The following is a 15701-nucleotide window of genomic DNA, read 5'->3' as shown; positions in this document are numbered from 1 at the left end:
GCCCTCTCGTAGTCGAACACCTTCACCGAATACCCTGGCAGCACTTTCAGCACTGCGAGCCCGTGGGCTCCAGGCGGGCCCAAGGTGGGCGAGCTGACAAAGATGGGATGCTCGCTTCGGTTGTACGCCCAGACGGCGCTCAGCTCCCGGCTCAGCAGCAGCCCCCTCCCAATCTTCCCCCTGGCGCGGCGCACGGCGCGGCTGCGGTGCACGGCGGGCAGTTGGCCCAGGCAGAACCCGCTGCCCCGCGGCAGCTCGCTGAAGACGTTCACCGACGCTTCGTGCACGGCGTAGAGGCGACCCACGCGTGTCCGGTGCTCCCAGTACGCCAGTTTGCACCAGCAGCCGTCCCGTGCCGCGCTCCGAGAGATGCTGGTGTCTGTTGGGAGAGCGGAGAGGTGACAGAATCACAGAGTCACAGCATGGCCTGGATTGAAGGGACCTCAAGGGTCCCAAAGCTGCGACCCCACAGCGCCCGCAAAGCCACCGACCTGCCCAGTTTCACAGCAGCCCAGGCTGCCCAGGGCCCCATCCAGCCTGGCCTCCAACCCCTCCAGCGATGGACGGGGCATCGCAGCCTCTCTGGGCAGCTGTTCAGCCCCTCACCGCTCTCCCAGCACACAACTTCCCTGACCCCCAGCCTCCAGCTGCCCTCCCTCCGCTTCCAGCCGTTCCCTGCTCTCATCTCCCCTGCCCAAGAGCTGCCTCCCCTCCTGGCTGCAGGCTCCCTGCAGGCGCTGCAGGCTGCACTCAGCTCAGCCCCAGCTCCTCTTCTCCGTGCTGAACGAGCCCAGCTCCCTCAGCCTGGCTTTGCAGGGAGCTGCTGCAGCCCCTGCTCAGCCCTGCGGCTCCTCTGGCTCCTCTCCCACAGCTCCCTGTCTTGTCTGGGAACCCCCAGCCCTGGACGCGGTGCTGCAGACGGGGCCTCAGAGAGCAGAGCACAGAGGGACGATCGCCTCCCTGTCCCTGCTGCCCCCCCTCTGCTGCTGGCGCCCAGGATCCCGTTTGCTTTCCCAGCTGCAATCACACCCTGCTGTTCAGCTTTTCACCCCTTGGGACCCCCGGCTCCTTCTGTGCAGGGCTGCTCTCAGCGGCTGCTCCTTCCAGTCTGCATCAATGCCTGGCATTCCTGCGGCCCGAGTGCCAAACCTCGCACTTTGCTGTGTTGAACCTCATCAGGCTCCCCCAGGCCCACCTTTCAGTCCCTCTGAATGGCAGATCAGCACGGTGCTGCGTGGCTACACGTGCCTACCCCCAACCCTCTGCGTACGGTGGTCCCAAGGGACGCACTGGGATGACGGCACACGGGGGATTGGTGCCCGTGGGTCACACACGGAGCGCCCCATGGCCTTGCAGCCAGGATACGGCGATAGCAGGAATCAGTGAGCCGCTGAGCGTCGGCACGTAGGCCCAGGGCAGCCCCCTGGGGGCCACATTGTGTGCCAAAGTTGGGTGGGGGGTAGAGGGGGGGGGTCCCTGGTGGATGAGAAGGTGGAGCCCGGAGGCTTTGTGGCTTGCAGCCAGGCTGGAGCCGCGCCGCGTGCGTCAAGGCACATTGTGTGCGGCCCCGTGGGCAGCGCTTCCTCCGGCGGGGAGTCCGGAGCAGCCAAAAATAACAGGAGAGCTGAGTGCTGGGGTAAAGGGGGGGGTGTTTGGGGGGGGTGGATCCTCCCAGTAGAAGCCCTCATCCCACGTCGGCTCCCAGTTCTGCTCCTGGTTTTCTTTTTGGGTACCGCGTTTTCGGCCCTTACCGCGCCGCTCCGCGTGGTTGCAGCTGAAGTCCAGGAGCTGGGGGGACTTGGGCTCAGCTGGCCAGGAGGGGCTGATGGACTTCGAGTAGGGGGGTGGAGGGGTCTCTGGAGTGGGGATGGGAAGCAGTGAGGTGTTGAGCACATGTCCCAGTTTTCTAAATGTCACCCCATACCCTGATCCCATTCCCACCGGGGACCGAACGCCAAAGGGACCCCAGGGACCAGGGGCTGGAGGGGTCGCAAGGATCAGGAGTTGAAGGGACCCCAGGGGCTGCAGGGATCCCAGGGACCAGGAGTTGGAGGGACCACAAGGACCAGGGGCTGGAGGGACCCCAAGGGGTTACAGAGACCCCAGAAATCAGGGGCTCGAGGGGGACCACTGGGACCAGGGGTTGAAGGGGTTGAAGGGAACACGAGGACGAGGGGCTATGGGGACCCCAAGGGGTTACAGGGACCCCAGGGACCAGGAATTGGAGGGACCACAAGGACCAGGGGCTGGAGGGACCCCAGGAGCTGCAGGGACTCTGAGGATCGGCCACTGGGGACCCCCCAGATGGCAAGGAGGGCCGGGGAGGGGGGGGGCACTCACCGGGCGCAGCCAGACGGCTGAAGTGATGGGGGTTGCAGCAGAGCGCGGCCGCATCCCCGCAGCCCCCCCGGCCCCCCGCGCTCTGGCAGTAGCAGAGATGCTTGAGCTCATGGGGCTGCCGCAGGTCGGGCCAGCGGAACAGGCGGCACAGCAGCACCTGGGGGGGCAGCGCCTGCTTGGCCCCCCGCGGCACCCAGACGCAGCCGGACTCCCAGGCACCGCGGCTCTCCACAGCCTGCAGCAGCAGCTCCAGCTCCTCGTCCTTCAGCTTCTTGAACAGGGCGTGCGCCGCGGGTTTCAGGGCACCGGGACCCTCCTCGGGGCCGGGGGTCGGGCAGCGCTGCCGCCACAGCCGCCTCAGCAGCGCGGCACGGCGAGAACGGAACATGGAGCAGAAGGGCAGAGCTGGGGATGGGGACGCGGGTGTCACTCGATGCGCTGAGACGCATCGCACCGTGTCCCCCCTGCCGCCACCGGGGCGATGCCGCATCCCCGTGGAGCCGCCCCATCCGTCGCACGCTGCGCGCCCACCGCCGCCATCCCCCTAAGTCGCGTTCTGCCCCCCAATAGAAGCCCTGTGCAGAGCAGCGTCCCCGTCCCCGTGCCACATATCCCCGTGCCACGCATCCCCGCGCCACGACCCCTGCGAGGGGGTCCCGGGGATGGGGTCAGACTCACGGTGGGCGGCGGAGCTGTGTGCCAGGAGATGGGGTCGCGCGTAGGGCCGCGCTGTGGGGCGGCCCGGACCGCTCTGCCCGCGGCTCGCCCAGTTCACAGCTTTTTCCTGTGCCGGGATTCTCCCCTCCCCCGGACCTCCCCGTTTAGGGAATTCATTGATTCGTGTGTCCGGACCTCGGGTTGTGGCGCGGATGGGGTCAGGACGCGGCGACAGCGGGGCGGCTGCGTGGGCTGTGGGGCAGGAGATGCCCACAGCGTTGCAGATGTTGGCACGGTGACCCCGTGCTGGGGGGCAGCGAGGGGGCAGCGAGCAGCGCGGCGTAACGACGCGTAACCCAACCCCACGGGAAAGGGGGGCGGCGGGATGTCCCACAAAGCCCCCACTCCTAACGCTGTGCGGGCTGCAGGGGTGACCCGAACCCTCCAAATCAGGGCTCCCAGCTGCCCCCCAAGCCATCTCAGCAACCAACCTCCCCCCCCCCCGCGGGCACAACGTGAGGGTGGGAACTCGTGCCATAACAAAGCCATCATGTAAACGGGACCCTTATCCCGAGCGGGGCCGCGCTTCCTGCTCCCGACTTCCCGGCGAGATAAGGGCGGCCGCGCCGGCGCCAGGCGTGCGCCACGGACGGGGCTTCCCTGCAGGGATGGAGCCCGCAGCCCCACAGCGGGGCCGGCACGGAGCGCTTTGGTTACACGGAGACCCCCGCCATCGACCCCGAGGGTCGCGGTGCCCCGTTGTTCCGTGAGTTGGGCTGCAAACCGGATTCTGGGGGTATGTTTTGCTCTGGCCGCTTCCCGGCGGCGGTGGTGCCGGGCGGGCGCGTGGGGTTGGGGCAGGAAACGGCTTGGAAGTCTCTAAACAAGGGACTGAGTCACAGCAGAGATAACCCAGGGGAGGGGGAAGCAGGGCCGCGGCTCCGCGGTCAACAATGGGGCCGGGGACCCCCGGGGGGGGGGGATGGAGGGTGGGTCTGGGCACGGCAGGGCAGAGACGCAGCAGGTCGAAGTTCTGGGGGTGCACGTGGGCAGGGTGGGGGGACGCTCAGTCCTCGACACACGCAGCCGCTCACACACTGCTCAGATTTATTGGGGTCGTGGTGCCGGGGGGGCTCAGGGTGGGCCGGGTCCTGGTGCTGGGGGTCCATCGGGTCCAAACCGGGCAGCGCAGAGCCATCGAGGGGCAACAGAGTCCTGGGGAGGGAAGAGAAGCACAGGAAGGGTGAGCAGCCCCAGGGGCACCACAGCCACGGGCCCCTCCTTCACTACGCACCACCGCTGGGACCCCCACATCACCCCCCCACCCCCCACAGACCGGCTCCCACACACCCCCACAGCATCGCAGCTGCACCCTTCCCCCTTCCAGCACCACCGCATCCAAATCTCTCCCCCTCACCCTATCGACTTCTTGAACACCGGAACCCCGCACCCCCCACCGCCACCCGGGACCACCGTGACCGGATCCCCGCCACTCACCAGCGTCCCGGCAGTCCCACCGTGGGGAAGGAGCCGTGCCCTACTCCAGCAGCTCCCGGATGCACCAGCTGCACAGCAGGAGGTAAACGCACTCCCGCAGCACCCGCAGCACCCAGCGGCCGAGCCGCAGCCCCAGGGACGCGTCGCCGGGTGCCGGCAGCTCCACGGCCTGCGCCATCCGCTTCACGGTGCCCGGTGGCCGGGCTGTCGCGGTTCGTAGGAGACGCATGGCAACGGGATCTGAGCGGGGAGGGATCGGCGCGGCCACGCGGAGCCCCGGGCGAGCGCTGGAAATTGCTCCATTCTCTGCGCTTCAAAAGCCGCCACAATGACGCGCACGTGGGGAACGGGGGGAGGGGGGGAGGCACCGCCTGGGGTCGCTTTTGTTCGGACGCGGCCGCTCTCGTTCCTCCTGCCGGAGCCCCGCACAGCACCAAGGGAGCGGCGCAGCCAAGCTCGGGCGAGACGCTGAGCGCAGCGGCTTTATTTAGCGCCGTCCCCAGCAGCGGGGATGACACCTGTGGACGCCATCGGTCTCAGCGCGGCTCCCCGAGCTCTCACCGGCGCGACGTGCGCTCGTCCTCCTCGTTTTCCAGCTCGTAGGCGGGTCTGTAGCTCTCTCGGCCGCTGGCGTCGGTGTAGAGCAGCGCTGGGTTCTTCATTGTGTTGGCCATGCTCCCCAGGGAGGTGTAGCTGTGAGGGGACAGCGCGGCTGTGGGAGGGCTGGAGGGCATCGCCCCGTGCTCTGCCCCTCCTCTGCCTGCTCCCCACACTCACCCCTTGTCGTAGAGGATGCAGTAGGGGACAAAGAGCTTGCGCAGGAACTCCCAGATGTCCCTGTATGTCCAGTCCTGCGGGCAGAATTGGGCAGGGATCGCTGCAGAGGTGGATGCAGAGGCTGCCCCTCGTCTCAGGGAAGGCACTCGTCTCCAGCTCGGCACGTGTGGAGCCCAGCCAGCATCCACTGCCCTCTGCCCAGAGCCCCAGAGCGCATCCATCCCTCCCTGAACACGGCAAAGGCCACGGCTGGGCAGGAATGAGCCCCAACCACCGGCAGCAGCAGTGGGTGTCCCCACTGCAGGGCCACAGCTGGGCAACAAGGCCCTAGGGAGAGGAGAACTGGGCAGAGAAGCCCCCGAGGACGAGGATTCACTCCAAACTCACTCCCAGACAAGCAGGAACAGCCCCGTCCCCATCCCAGATGGCAGCAGCATACCAGCAGTGGGTTCACCCTCATGTACTGGGGCCAGTCGGGGTCCGTCATGCACATGGGGGTCAGGGTGCACGAGTAGGGGTCGGTGCGCCGCGTGCCCATCAGGACGGCCTCCAGCTGCGGCTGCTGCTCCTTCAGGGTGAGCAGGGCGTCCCGGATGGAGCCCTCCACCGTGCACAGCTGGATCTTGTACCTGGAGGGCAGGACAGGCAGCTGGCATCGGGGCGGGCCGTGCCGCTTGCGCCCAGCTGGCCCTCAGCGCCCCCCGTACCTCCGCACGGTGGCCTGGATGAACTGCTCCATTTCAGGGAAGGGAGACACGATGCGGATGTAGAGCACCTTCAGCTTCTCCTGCCTCTCCGGGTACCGCCTGGGGAGAGAGCCACCACAGCAGCCATCAGAGACGCGAGGCAAAGCAGGCAGAGCAGGGCAGAGAGCCCCGAGCAGCCCTGAGGAACCCCAGCACCACGCAGTACCTCTCCAGGGCAGCGTGGACCAGGTGCAGCAGGGCTGTGCAGTCCTTGCCCCCGTTGAAACCCACGCAGAGCTGCGCTAGGCTGTACCGCTCCAAAGCCTCCTCAATAGTCCTCAGTGCTGCTGCCACCTTCTGTCCCAGAGCCAAGCCTGCTGGGAGGGGACAGTCGGTGCCTGCTGGCGCTGCCCAAGGCCGCGCTGCCACGGCTCAGCCCCAAGGCCCAGCTCCTTCCTGCAGTGCCTCATCTCCTCTCCAGGCACAGCCCAGAGCTGCTGCTGGCACCGCGTCCTGAAGCCAAGAGCTCGCGTGTCCCTAAGGCACAACCATCCCCCTACCCAGCAAGGGGACGAGCGCCAACCCCAAAGAGAACTCGATGCAAATTCCACACCCGGGCTGCTCTTGCCACTGCCTCGGCCCCTCCACGTCTGCAGGAGCAGCACAAGGACCCCAGCTGCAGCTGCTGTACCTGACTCAGCCAGGGCATAGACCTCAGTGGAAGCCCTCGAGACGCAGTCAGTCACCAACGGCACCACCACGCCAGGAGGCAGCTTCTCCATCAGGAAGCCGTGTGCCTCCTCCAGGTGCTGCTCCGACTCCGAGTCCAGCGTCAGCTTCACACGGTAATAATTGTTGGCCCAGTCCGGGTAGGAACCCAAACTCACGCGGCCCTGAAAGCTGGCGTTGGCCTGATCCAGCACGGGAGCAATCTGCACCTCATCAGCTGCCACGTAGATGGCACGGGAGTGGAAGCAGGTCTGCTCACTGCGGAAAAGATGGCTGAGGCCATCCAGGGCACGTTCCATCAGTGCTGGGATGCCCGGGAAGATGTAGACGTTACGGACACTAACCAGAGGATACTTGAAGGCACTGCCTGTGAGTCGGTCCGTGCCATAGTTGAGGCGTGAGGACTCAGGGATGCGAGCCAGCTTCATCTCAGGGCACTGCATGTCTGTCTTGCCAAAGAACTTACGCACCAGGGCCACCAGCTCCGGGTGCGGGGCCACTTTCTCCCCAAAAGCTTTGGCCACGGCCTCGAAGGTGACGTCGTCGTGCGTGGGGCCGATGCCCCCCGAGGTCAGCACGAAGGTGAAGCGGGAGGCGAAGGCGGCCACTTCAGCAGCGATGGCGTCCACCTCGTCGGGCACCACGGAGACGCGGGCCACGCGCACACCCAGCGCACGCAGCCGCCGGCACATGAAGAAGGAGTTCGTGTCCTGAGTGTGGCCCTGAGGGGAAGGGCAGCTGCGGTGAGACCAGGCCTGACTGAGGCACGAGCCCGGGCCCAAGCTCCAGGTCAGACCCCCAGGGCCGACCTCAGGCCTGAATTCCAGGACAAACAGCAGGACAGAGTCCAGGACAGAGCCACAGATCCAAGCCCCAGGCCAGACTGCAGGCCTGACCCCACACCGGAACCCCAGGCCTGAAGCCCAATCCTGACTCCCAGGCCAGACCCCCAGGCGAGAAACCCAGGCCCAAACATCCGGCCCGACCCCAGACCCAAACCCCAGGCCAAATCCCAGACCCAAACCCCCGGCCGCAGTCCCTGAGCGCAGCCCTCTGGCCCGGCCCGACTCCAGGCTCAGCCCAGCCCCCAGCCGCAGGCCCCGCTCTCACCTTGAGGATCTCATCCCCGATAATGATGATCCCGGCGGTGGAGGCGGAGCTGTGCCCGGCCATGGCTCTGCAGGCCGCGTTCCGCCACGCGGTACCGAGCAGAGCCCCCACAACCCGCAGCGCCGCCCGCATGAACCCCGCCGAACCGAACCGGTTCCGCCACGCCGCCACCTCCCCGCGCTCCTATTGGTCGGGAGGAACGTACATCACGAGGCTCTGCGAGCTCTGATTGGTTGAGAGCGGACAGAGCCACTGCGGGGGGCGGTCCTACCGCTCCCCCTTCCCCCATAGCGCCATGGAATCGCCCGGCACACGTGCGCTTCCCCTCCCCCCTCCCGCCTTCCCCGCCCCGTTATCCCGGAGCCCTCCCGCCCTATGAGCCCTTCCAACACCCTCTCCGGTCACAGCTACACCAGAACCACCCGGGGGAGGGAGGGCTGTTCCTGAGCACCGGGAGCTCTTCCTGCCTCCCACCTCCCTCCCTCTCCCCCCAAAGGCAGAACAGCAGCGCACAGCAGTTCCCAAATATCCTTTTATTGAAGCTTTTGAGAACCCCGTCCCCACAGCGCGGTGCCCGGGGCTGAGCCGCTGCAGGTGCCCAGATGGCACTGAGTTCATGAGCATCTTAGGGACCCAGTGGCTCTGCCTCAACCGGGAAAGCTCCCAGGAACAGAGGGTGCGAGAGAGGAGGAGAAGAAGGAGGATGATGGTGATGATGAAGGTGCTTTGTAGCCCAGGCAGATGAAGGCTGCGGCCAGCCCAGGGAACGCTCACTTCTCTGGCTTCTTGGGCAGCGGCCGTCGGAAGAGGAGGATGTGTGGCTCTGTGGGGACGTAGCACAACGTCAGGTTGGGCTGTGGGATGGGAGCTCGCATCCCGTAGGGCAGCCATACGGGACTCACCTGGCTCGTGGATCATGTAGTGCACCCAGCCCTGGCTCTGCTGCACGCCCAGGTTCCGCCACTCCGATTCGGACATCAGGTGGGTTTTGGGCACCAGCTTGGCGATGTCTTTGGGCAGCATCACATGCCTGCGGCCGGGGGCTGCTCAGCTAGGGGCACTCTCCCGGTGCACCCCCCTCCCCCCGCCCACCCTCTTAGGCTCAGATCCCCCTCCCATTCCCAGATCGTTGTTCCTCCCCTTTCCCCCTCCGGCCCAGACCCTTTGCCTCCCCCCACTTCCACCCCACTCCCCTCTTAGGCCCGGACCCGGTACTCCCCACCCCCCCCAGATCCAAACTCAATGCCTCTCCCCCCCTTACTGCCTCCCACTACTCCCCCCCCTCCTCCCCTCAGGCCCAAACCTGGTGCCCCCCCCCATCCCCTTCAGGCCCAAACCCGGTACAGCCCGTCCCCCCCATTCCCCCATCCCAGCCGACCCTTCCATACTAACAAACCCCCCCTCCGTTTCCTGTTGCCGGAAGGACGCCATTACCGGGGACCCCCCTCCCCAACAAACAGCCGTTATCCTCCCCCCCCCATCAGACAACGGTTACCGCTCCTCCCCCGCTTCTCCTCACCGGTACTCGAACTCTTCGTCGTCATACTTGTCGGAGTAGTAGATCTGCTTGTGCGCCATGCCGCCCGCGGTCCGCCCCTTTCCCGGCAGCCCCCGCCGCGCCCCTCTCCTCAGCTCCCGGCGGCCGTTGGTTTTTCCCCCCCGCCCCCCTCCCCCCAACGGTGCTTTCAAACACCGCCGCCCCGCGCGCTCATTGGTCCGCTTCGCAAAGGCGGGACGAGCGATTCGGAAGCTGATTGGACGACGGTCGAGCGGATACGCCCCTTCCGCTCAGGCTCGGGCGCCGCCTTCCGGTGGCCCGCCGGTTCGCGCGTCACGTGACGGGGGCGCGGTGAGGCCGCGGTGGAGGGGCGTGGGCCGGAAGTGAGTGGCGGCGTGGCGGGGGGAGGGCGCTCGGTGCGGGGCGCTGCGGCCGCCGGGACCGGAGGAGACCGGCGCGTAGACCCATGGTGCCCCGGTGAGCGTGCGGGTCGTCTTAGGACGGGTTGGGCCTCGTGCGGTGCTGCGGTGCGGCCTGCACGGCCTGCGGGAGCGGCCCGGGCCTTGAGGGGCTGCCGGTGGTTCCGTAGGCCCCGGGCTCGGCGGGGCGGGCCGGGCTTTGAGCTGCTGCGGAGCTTCCGGGGCTGCTGGGCTGAACCCGACCCGCTCGTCCCCACGCACGCTGGGGTGATGGGAGTCACCGAGCGGGGAAGTGGTGGCGTCGGGCTGCCCGTTCCCAGTGTTACCGGGGCCGGGCGCTGCCGGTGGTTGTGGGGGAATCGCTGATCGCCTCCGTGCTGCTCGGAGGTCCCGGAGCTCCCGGTGCCACGGTGGGGGTGTGTGTGAGGTCCGTCTGTCGGTGTGTCACCGTTGCCGGTTCCCGGGGCTGGCAGCAACCGGGGAGCTCAGAATGGGGACGGACCGACCCCGATTGGAGCAGAGCACCGGCCGTGCTCGTGTGCAACCTCCCTTGAAGGGACAGGTAACCGGGACAGAGCGTGCTGAGGTGGAAGTGCCCCATTCCAGACCACTGTCCTCACACAGCAGCATTGCTGTGTCCGTGTGTCCGTCCGGCTTGGGCCGTTCCCAGATCTCCAGGTCACTGGGTGTCCCTCACGGGCTGAGGAAACGTGGCCCCGCTCCTTCCTGTAGGATTAAAGCTGTGCAAAGGGCAGATTTCTCAGTGCTTTGCCCGCTCTGGAGCTCTGTACGGTTCAGCTGAGGCACTGCCACAACAAAGATCGAGGAACGAGCGGCTCTGCAACCACGCCACGGGCTTCTGGAGGATGGGGAGAGCCCTAAGCAGCACCCTTGGGCGCCAGGGGTGCTGAGGAGGCCGTGCTGAGGTCAGGTTGTGGCCCTGTGCTGCCCTGTGCCTCTCCAGCCTGGCTGTTTTATGGCCGAACACCGTCGCCGTTCAAACCCAGCCCTTTCTCCTCCTGCTGGCTTTTGGCACAGTGCTGTTCTCCTTTCCCTGCCTCTAACCTCGGCCCCAGAGTCCAAAGGGCCTCGTCATTTCTGCGCTTCCTCTGCAGTGAGTGATCTGCAATTGCTGCCTGCCTGGCCCTGCCCAGGACGGGGCTGCGGCGGCCAAACGGCCCCTCTTATCTCACTGCCCCCCGGGCTAATCCCATTAGCGCCCGCCTGGGCTCCGGCGCTGGCTTTGCAGGCCCCAGATAAGGATGTATGATTGCTGCAAGGAAGTAAATCGTGTTTGTTGTCCTGTTCTGCTTGGCTGGCCCGGCCCCAAACGGCTCCGTGGTGAGGGTGGGAGCGGCGCAGGGCTGGCTGGGGAGGGCAGGGGCGCTCATTGTGCTCCTGCTTTGCTCGCTGTGTTTTCCTTTCACCGCTGCCCTTCTCCCAGAGCTTCCTGCCCCTCCTGGCTCTGCTCACGTCTGCCCTTCCGTGGCCCCTTTCCACCGTTCCTTCCTAACACCACGATCCGTTTCACACGCTCCTGTGGCCACATCCTGGCTCCTCCCTGGGGACTTTGTGCGTCCTTTTGCAGTAGGTGCCAGCCTGGGGGGCGGTGTGGGCAGGAGCGGGGCGCTCCTCCATGTCTCAGCACTTCTTCTGCCTCTCCTTTTGTGCCCTCTATTTTTGGGTCCTGACAGCTACAGGGCAGAGCGTTTATTTCAGGTCACAGAGTGACCGTAAACGAGGTCCTTTTGCTTCGGGGGCACTGCCAACAGGTGGCTGCCGACACCATTTGCCTGCAGGCATGATCTGAGCAGAGCCAACCTCGTCCCCCCGTTTTGTCCCCGTGCTCCCAGAGCATCCAGGCACCATCCTTCCTATGACAGGGCCGTCGAGGAGGAGGTTTCCCCGGGTCTCTCTCTGCCCCCCGTCTGCCTGCGCTCAGTGAGAAGCAGCTCTGCCTGCAGCAGGGCTGGCTAACTCGCTGTTTGTCCCTGAACCGCAGGTCGGGCTGCCAGACCAGAGGGGCTGAATGTTTGTTCCCTGCCCTCCGCCGGCGATGGAGTACGTGGTAAGGCCGGCCAGCGCTCGGGACTTCGGTGGAAGGGCTAGGTGGCTTCGGTGGCGGATCCTGCCTCCCCCTCCCCCTTCACCACCGGGGCCCAGCCTCAATTCCAGGCCTCCTCCGCTGGTATTTTTTTTCTTCCCCTGCCCCTCTGCCAACAAGGCTGCTGGGAAGTTCAGACAGGTCGCACACAGACGCCGTGTGACGCTGTAGTGGTGTTTAGGGGAAAATCCAGCTCGTGGCTGGCTCTCGGCCTTTCTCTTTGCTCTCCCCGCCGTGCTGCAGGAGGACAGGGCACGGCGAGGGCTCCGTCTCCCCGTGTTGGCATTCGGGGGTCTCCTGCCCTCCGTGTGCCGACAAGCTGCGTACGTGTGGCAGCCCCTGTGCCTGCGTGCGCCTCGCCGTGACTTCTTGCCAAACCGCTCTTGTGTTCCAGCTCTCTGACTCAGCTCCTGCTTTGTGTTTCCTGGGAGGACGGCAGGGCTGCGAGCAGAGCCCCGGGGAAACGCAGGATCCTCCAAAGCAGAGCGCTGGGCACAGCTTTCAATTTGCTGTGCTGCATCCCCACTCTGCTCCTCATCCCCTGGGCTGTGCACGAGGTCACCTGGAAGCACGCAGTGTCCCCCCGTCCTGCACATAAGCAGGATCTGGCCGAGCCCTGGCTTCCAGTCTTGAGGAGCCGCTCTGCTGCAGGGCTGGGAGCTTGTTGCCAGCCGGTCTGGCGAGAGGAAGGGCTGCTGGGTGCTGCTCGGGGGCTGCAGGACCCGATTCCGTGGGGCTGCGCACGTCTCGGTTTGCCTTCGGTGCTCTGTGGCCCCTGGGCAGGAGGCTGCAATTGCTGAGGTGGGCTTTGGGGCTGTGGCTGTTGGGTCTGGGAGCGGTGACCTGCAGATGCTGGTGGGGATGTGAGGGCGCTGTTTGGCCTCGGCTTCGATGCCGGAGGTTCTGATAAAATCAAGAGTTCTTCTGTTTGGTAGAAAGGGAGATCTGTGAGAAGCAGGCACAGCTCGGGGCGCTGCGTGTGCCGGGAATTGCTGCTCCCTGCCCTGCTGCCTGTCTGGGCTGGGTCAAAAAGACCCTTTGCCCCTTTTCCAGCTCTCCTCAAGCAGCAGCCAGCCCCTGTTTGCAGATGCCTGCAGCCTTTCTAACAGCAGGACGAGGGGAAATGGATCCAAGTTGAAGGAGGGAAGATGGAGGTTGGATGTTAGGGGGAAGTTCTTTCCAAGGAGAGCAGTCAGGCCCTGGAACGGGCTGCCCAGGGAGGTTGTGGATGCCCCGTCCTTGGATGTGTTCAAGGTTGGACGGGGTCCTGGGCAACCTGATCTGAATGTGGATGTTTGGTGGCCCTGCTGGGCAGGGGGGTTGGAACTCCATGATCCTTGGGGTCCCTTCCAACCCGGGTGATTCTGTGGGTACTGTGCCAGGTGGGACCCCCAGCCCCACATCCGCAAGCCAGTCGGGTCCCTGGGGGCAAACCTTGCTGCCTTGAGCCTCCCTAACGCCGCCCAGCAGAGCAGGGCTGGCGGGTCCCTGCTTCCTGGCTCCCCGGCCCCGGGTTTCCTGCCTTTCTTCGGAGCCATCTTGCTGCAGGCCATGGGAAGGTCATGGCACTGAGCGGCCGCGGGGCCCCCGGGGGGGACGGAGCGCTTCGTGGGACGGCTCCTGCGGCACCGAGGTGGGGGCTGGCGGGCTGTGGGACCCGCTGGCATCGGAGCCCCGCACCGTGCGGGATCCCAGCTATTCCAGGCTGCTCCCTGCCCTCCGTTTCCCTGTCTCTGGGGCTGCGTGCCGACGGTTGGGAAGCAGGACGGCAGGTTTCGCTCCTGTGCTGGGGCTGAGCGGGGTGAGCGCTTCCCTTGGGCTGGATTTCTCTGGTTTCAGCTCGGTGGAGGAGTGCCCTGCCCACACAGAGGGCGCCTGGCGTGGGTCAGAGGGACCCGGAGACCCCGGGGGGGGAAAGCGGGGGGCGCAGAAGAGGAGAATCATGAGACAGCTTGGGTTGGAAGGGGCTTTAAAGACCGTCTTATTCCAACGCCGAGAGGCTGGAGGGGGGATTTCTGAGCTCCCCCATTGGCATGCCGGTTTGCGTCAGGCGGGGAAGAAGGGGCAGAGGGCAGATTTGCCCCGGTGCCCCCCACCACAAAACGGGGCTTTTGCCCAGCTCTGGAAATGGGGAAGATTTGCCCTGGCGCCAGCTCTGGCTTTTCCCCAGCTCCCGCTAGCTCCGCCTGTGACCTTGATTTTTCTGCTCCAGATCCTCGCTGGGTCCCCACCCCTCCTTACGAGCCCCTCCTGCGCTGCCTCCCCATCCCCGCACAGCAGAGCACAGCCGGCTCCTCCGCCTGTGAGTCAGCACAGCCCTTCCGATCAGCGGCAGCCCCTTCTCTCCTCCGGGAGGAGCCGGCGTGCGGGAAGCGGCAGCCATCGGCGGCTCCCAGCGGCTCCGTGCCGCAGCCCCGCGCTGAGCCCGGCTTCTCCCTCGCTGCGCCCACCTGTATCCTCCTCCCGGCTGTCTTCCTCCTCCTCTGCCAGCCTGGAGCCGAGCTGGACGTCCCTGCATCCCGAGGCTTGCTGGCATCGCGTTTCCCCCCGGCTTCAGCCGTCGCTCCCCCCGGCGATCCCGGAGAGCCAACGGCAGCTGCCCGCCGCCGGCACGTGGCTCGCGTAGCGCCGGCCGCCACAGAAGGACCTTGTTTGCTCCTGGACCGTGCTCTGAGCAGGGCTGGGCTGGGCTCGGATGTGCTCTGTGGCTGCCTTGTCTCAGGGCTTTAAATATTCATGCTTTTGATTTCCTCTGAGCTGCTGGCAACCGCTTGCGAGCACAGGGGCCAGAGCGAGCCGGCAGGGGCGGAGGGGCAGCGCATCGGGACCTCATCTATGGGGCACGGGGAGCTGTGCTGAGCCCCTGCTGAAGACAATGGGATTCGCCGTGGGTCCGGTTCAGGAGCGGCGTGGGGCAGTGGGGCTTGAGGGCCTCCCAGCTGCGTGCTGAGCCCCCTCACCGGCCGCTCCGTGCGGCCCCTGGCTGTAACCACAGCCTCGCTTCCTCCCCTCTGCACCCGGAGCAGGGGTTGCTCTCCATCCGCCCGGATCGCTGACGCTGGTTGCTATCGATCGGCTTTTGACGGCGTGGAGCTGGGCAGCCCCTGCTGCGCCTTCTCCTCGTGAGCCATGCGGGGCTGCTGGGCACCGGGCACGGAGCTCGGCCTCGATCGGAGCCTGGGGGAGGATTCCAGGAGGCTGTAGGAGCTCAGACGCTCCGTGGGGTCGCAGTGAGGGGTGGGCATGCGCCAGCCCTTCTCGCCTGTCTCCGCGATGGATCTCCTGCAGAAGAGCAAATACAGCCACCTGAGGAACGAGTCTGTCTCCTCCCTGGAGGAGGCGGTGGGAGCCTTGGGGACCCCGGCGTCCCCGGTGGAATCCCTGGCGGGCACGCGGTCTCTGCCTGGCTCCCTGTCGTCCTCCTCCCTCAGCCCCATGCTGCCTCTCGGGGAGCTCTCATCCGAGTCGGAGGACAGCCCCACCACCCTCTGCTCTTTCTTCCCCAAAATGGCCAACCTGAAGCTCTCGAACCCAGCCAACCTGCTCAGCCTACGGGGCTCATCGGCTGGCAGCCTCAAAGATGCCGGGAGCTCGGGGCAACCCGTCCTCACCGGGACGCTCACACCGGCACCGGGGGGAACAACCGGCCCAGACTCAGCGGGACCTGTCACTGTCTGTTCCCAGGATATGAACAAGCTGAGCTGTGCCAAGAGGACGCGGGTGGAAGGCGGCCAGCTGGGTGGTGATGAATGGACCCGCCACGGCAGCTTCGTCAATAAGCCCACGCGTGGCTGGCTGCACCCCGATGACAAGGTCATGGGTCCTGGGGTCTCCTACCACGTCAGGGTGAGTGCTGGGGCATCTCTGAGGGGTGGGAGTGGGTT

General features: G+C 66.2%; 3 protein-coding genes and 1 pseudogene across 10 annotated transcripts in view; 1 reads left to right on the top strand and 3 right to left on the bottom strand.

The window, feature by feature from the left end:
- Positions 1–5: 5 nt before the first annotated feature.
- On the bottom strand, positions 6–4723 carry LOC122168912 (annotated as a pseudogene).
- LOC122168910 (FAD synthase-like) lies at positions 4067–7943 on the bottom strand. 2 transcript variants are annotated; one of them, XR_006171420.1, is made up of 8 exons: positions 7797–7943; positions 6649–7408; positions 6184–6331; positions 5979–6077; positions 5711–5900; positions 5272–5345; positions 4495–5187; positions 4067–4212 (listed from the first exon to the last, which is right to left on the bottom strand). XR_006171420.1 is itself a non-coding variant. In XM_042834591.1 (7 exons), the coding sequence occupies exons 1-7, from the start codon at positions 7926–7928 to the stop codon at positions 5052–5054; spliced, it is 1539 nt and encodes a 512-aa protein (XP_042690525.1). In that variant the 5' UTR covers positions 7929–7943; the 3' UTR covers positions 4437–5051. The 2 variants fall into 2 exon arrangements, 1 of the variants encoding a protein (XP_042690525.1); XM_042834591.1 differs by lacking the exon at positions 4067–4212 and having other exon boundaries at positions 4437–5187.
- A 371-nt stretch (positions 7944–8314) lies between these two features.
- On the bottom strand, positions 8315–9421 carry LOC122168911 (cyclin-dependent kinases regulatory subunit 1). Its single transcript, XM_042834592.1, has 3 exons — positions 9316–9421; positions 8699–8826; positions 8315–8619 (listed from the first exon to the last, which is right to left on the bottom strand). Exons 1-3 carry the CDS (start codon positions 9372–9374, stop codon positions 8567–8569), a joined length of 240 nt encoding a protein of 79 aa, XP_042690526.1. The 5' UTR covers positions 9375–9421; the 3' UTR covers positions 8315–8566.
- LOC122168909 (SHC-transforming protein 1-like) overlaps positions 8326–15701 on the top strand; it is an 11536-nt gene continuing 4160 nt past the window's right edge. For 2 of the 7 annotated variants that reach the window (XM_042834584.1, XM_042834583.1), the window contains exon 1: positions 14960–15663. In XM_042834584.1, coding sequence (XP_042690518.1) covers positions 15061–15663 — 603 coding nt within the window. In that variant the 5' untranslated portion in view covers positions 14960–15060. Of the gene's footprint in view, positions 8778–9686; positions 9772–11715; positions 11782–14959; positions 15664–15701 lie in introns of those variants that run through there. The other 5 variants (XM_042834587.1, XM_042834586.1, XM_042834590.1 and 2 more) reach the window with 5 other exon arrangements.

This window comes from Centrocercus urophasianus, unplaced genomic scaffold (assembly GCF_019232065.1).
Source record: "Centrocercus urophasianus isolate 14NV4802_14NV808 unplaced genomic scaffold, USGS_Curo_1.0 seq_479, whole genome shotgun sequence".
Classification (NCBI taxonomy): domain Eukaryota; kingdom Metazoa; phylum Chordata; class Aves; order Galliformes; family Phasianidae; genus Centrocercus; species Centrocercus urophasianus.
Note: the sequence above shows the minus strand (reverse complement) of the source record. Positions and strands in the feature narration are given on the sequence as shown.

Coding starts and splice junctions, on each gene's coding strand:
- LOC122168910 (XM_042834591.1), bottom strand. CDS start 7,928: ATGCGGGCGGCGCTGCGGGTTGTGGGGGCTCTGCTCGGTACCGCGTGG. Junction 5,901..5,978: donor ATCCAGGCCACCGTGCGGAG/GTACGGGGGGCG, acceptor CCTGCCCTCCAG/GTACAAGATCCAGCTGTGCA. Junction 5,346..5,710: donor TGAGGGTGAACCCACTGCTG/GTATGCTGCTGC, acceptor TTCTGCCCGCAG/GACTGGACATACAGGGACAT.
- LOC122168911 (XM_042834592.1), bottom strand. CDS start 9,374: ATGGCGCACAAGCAGATCTACTACTCCGACAAGTATGACGACGAAGAG. Junction 8,827..9,315: donor GACGAAGAGTTCGAGTACCG/GTGAGGAGAAGC, acceptor CCCCGGCCGCAG/GCATGTGATGCTGCCCAAAG. Junction 8,620..8,698: donor CTACATGATCCACGAGCCAG/GTGAGTCCCGTA, acceptor ACGTCCCCACAG/AGCCACACATCCTCCTCTTC.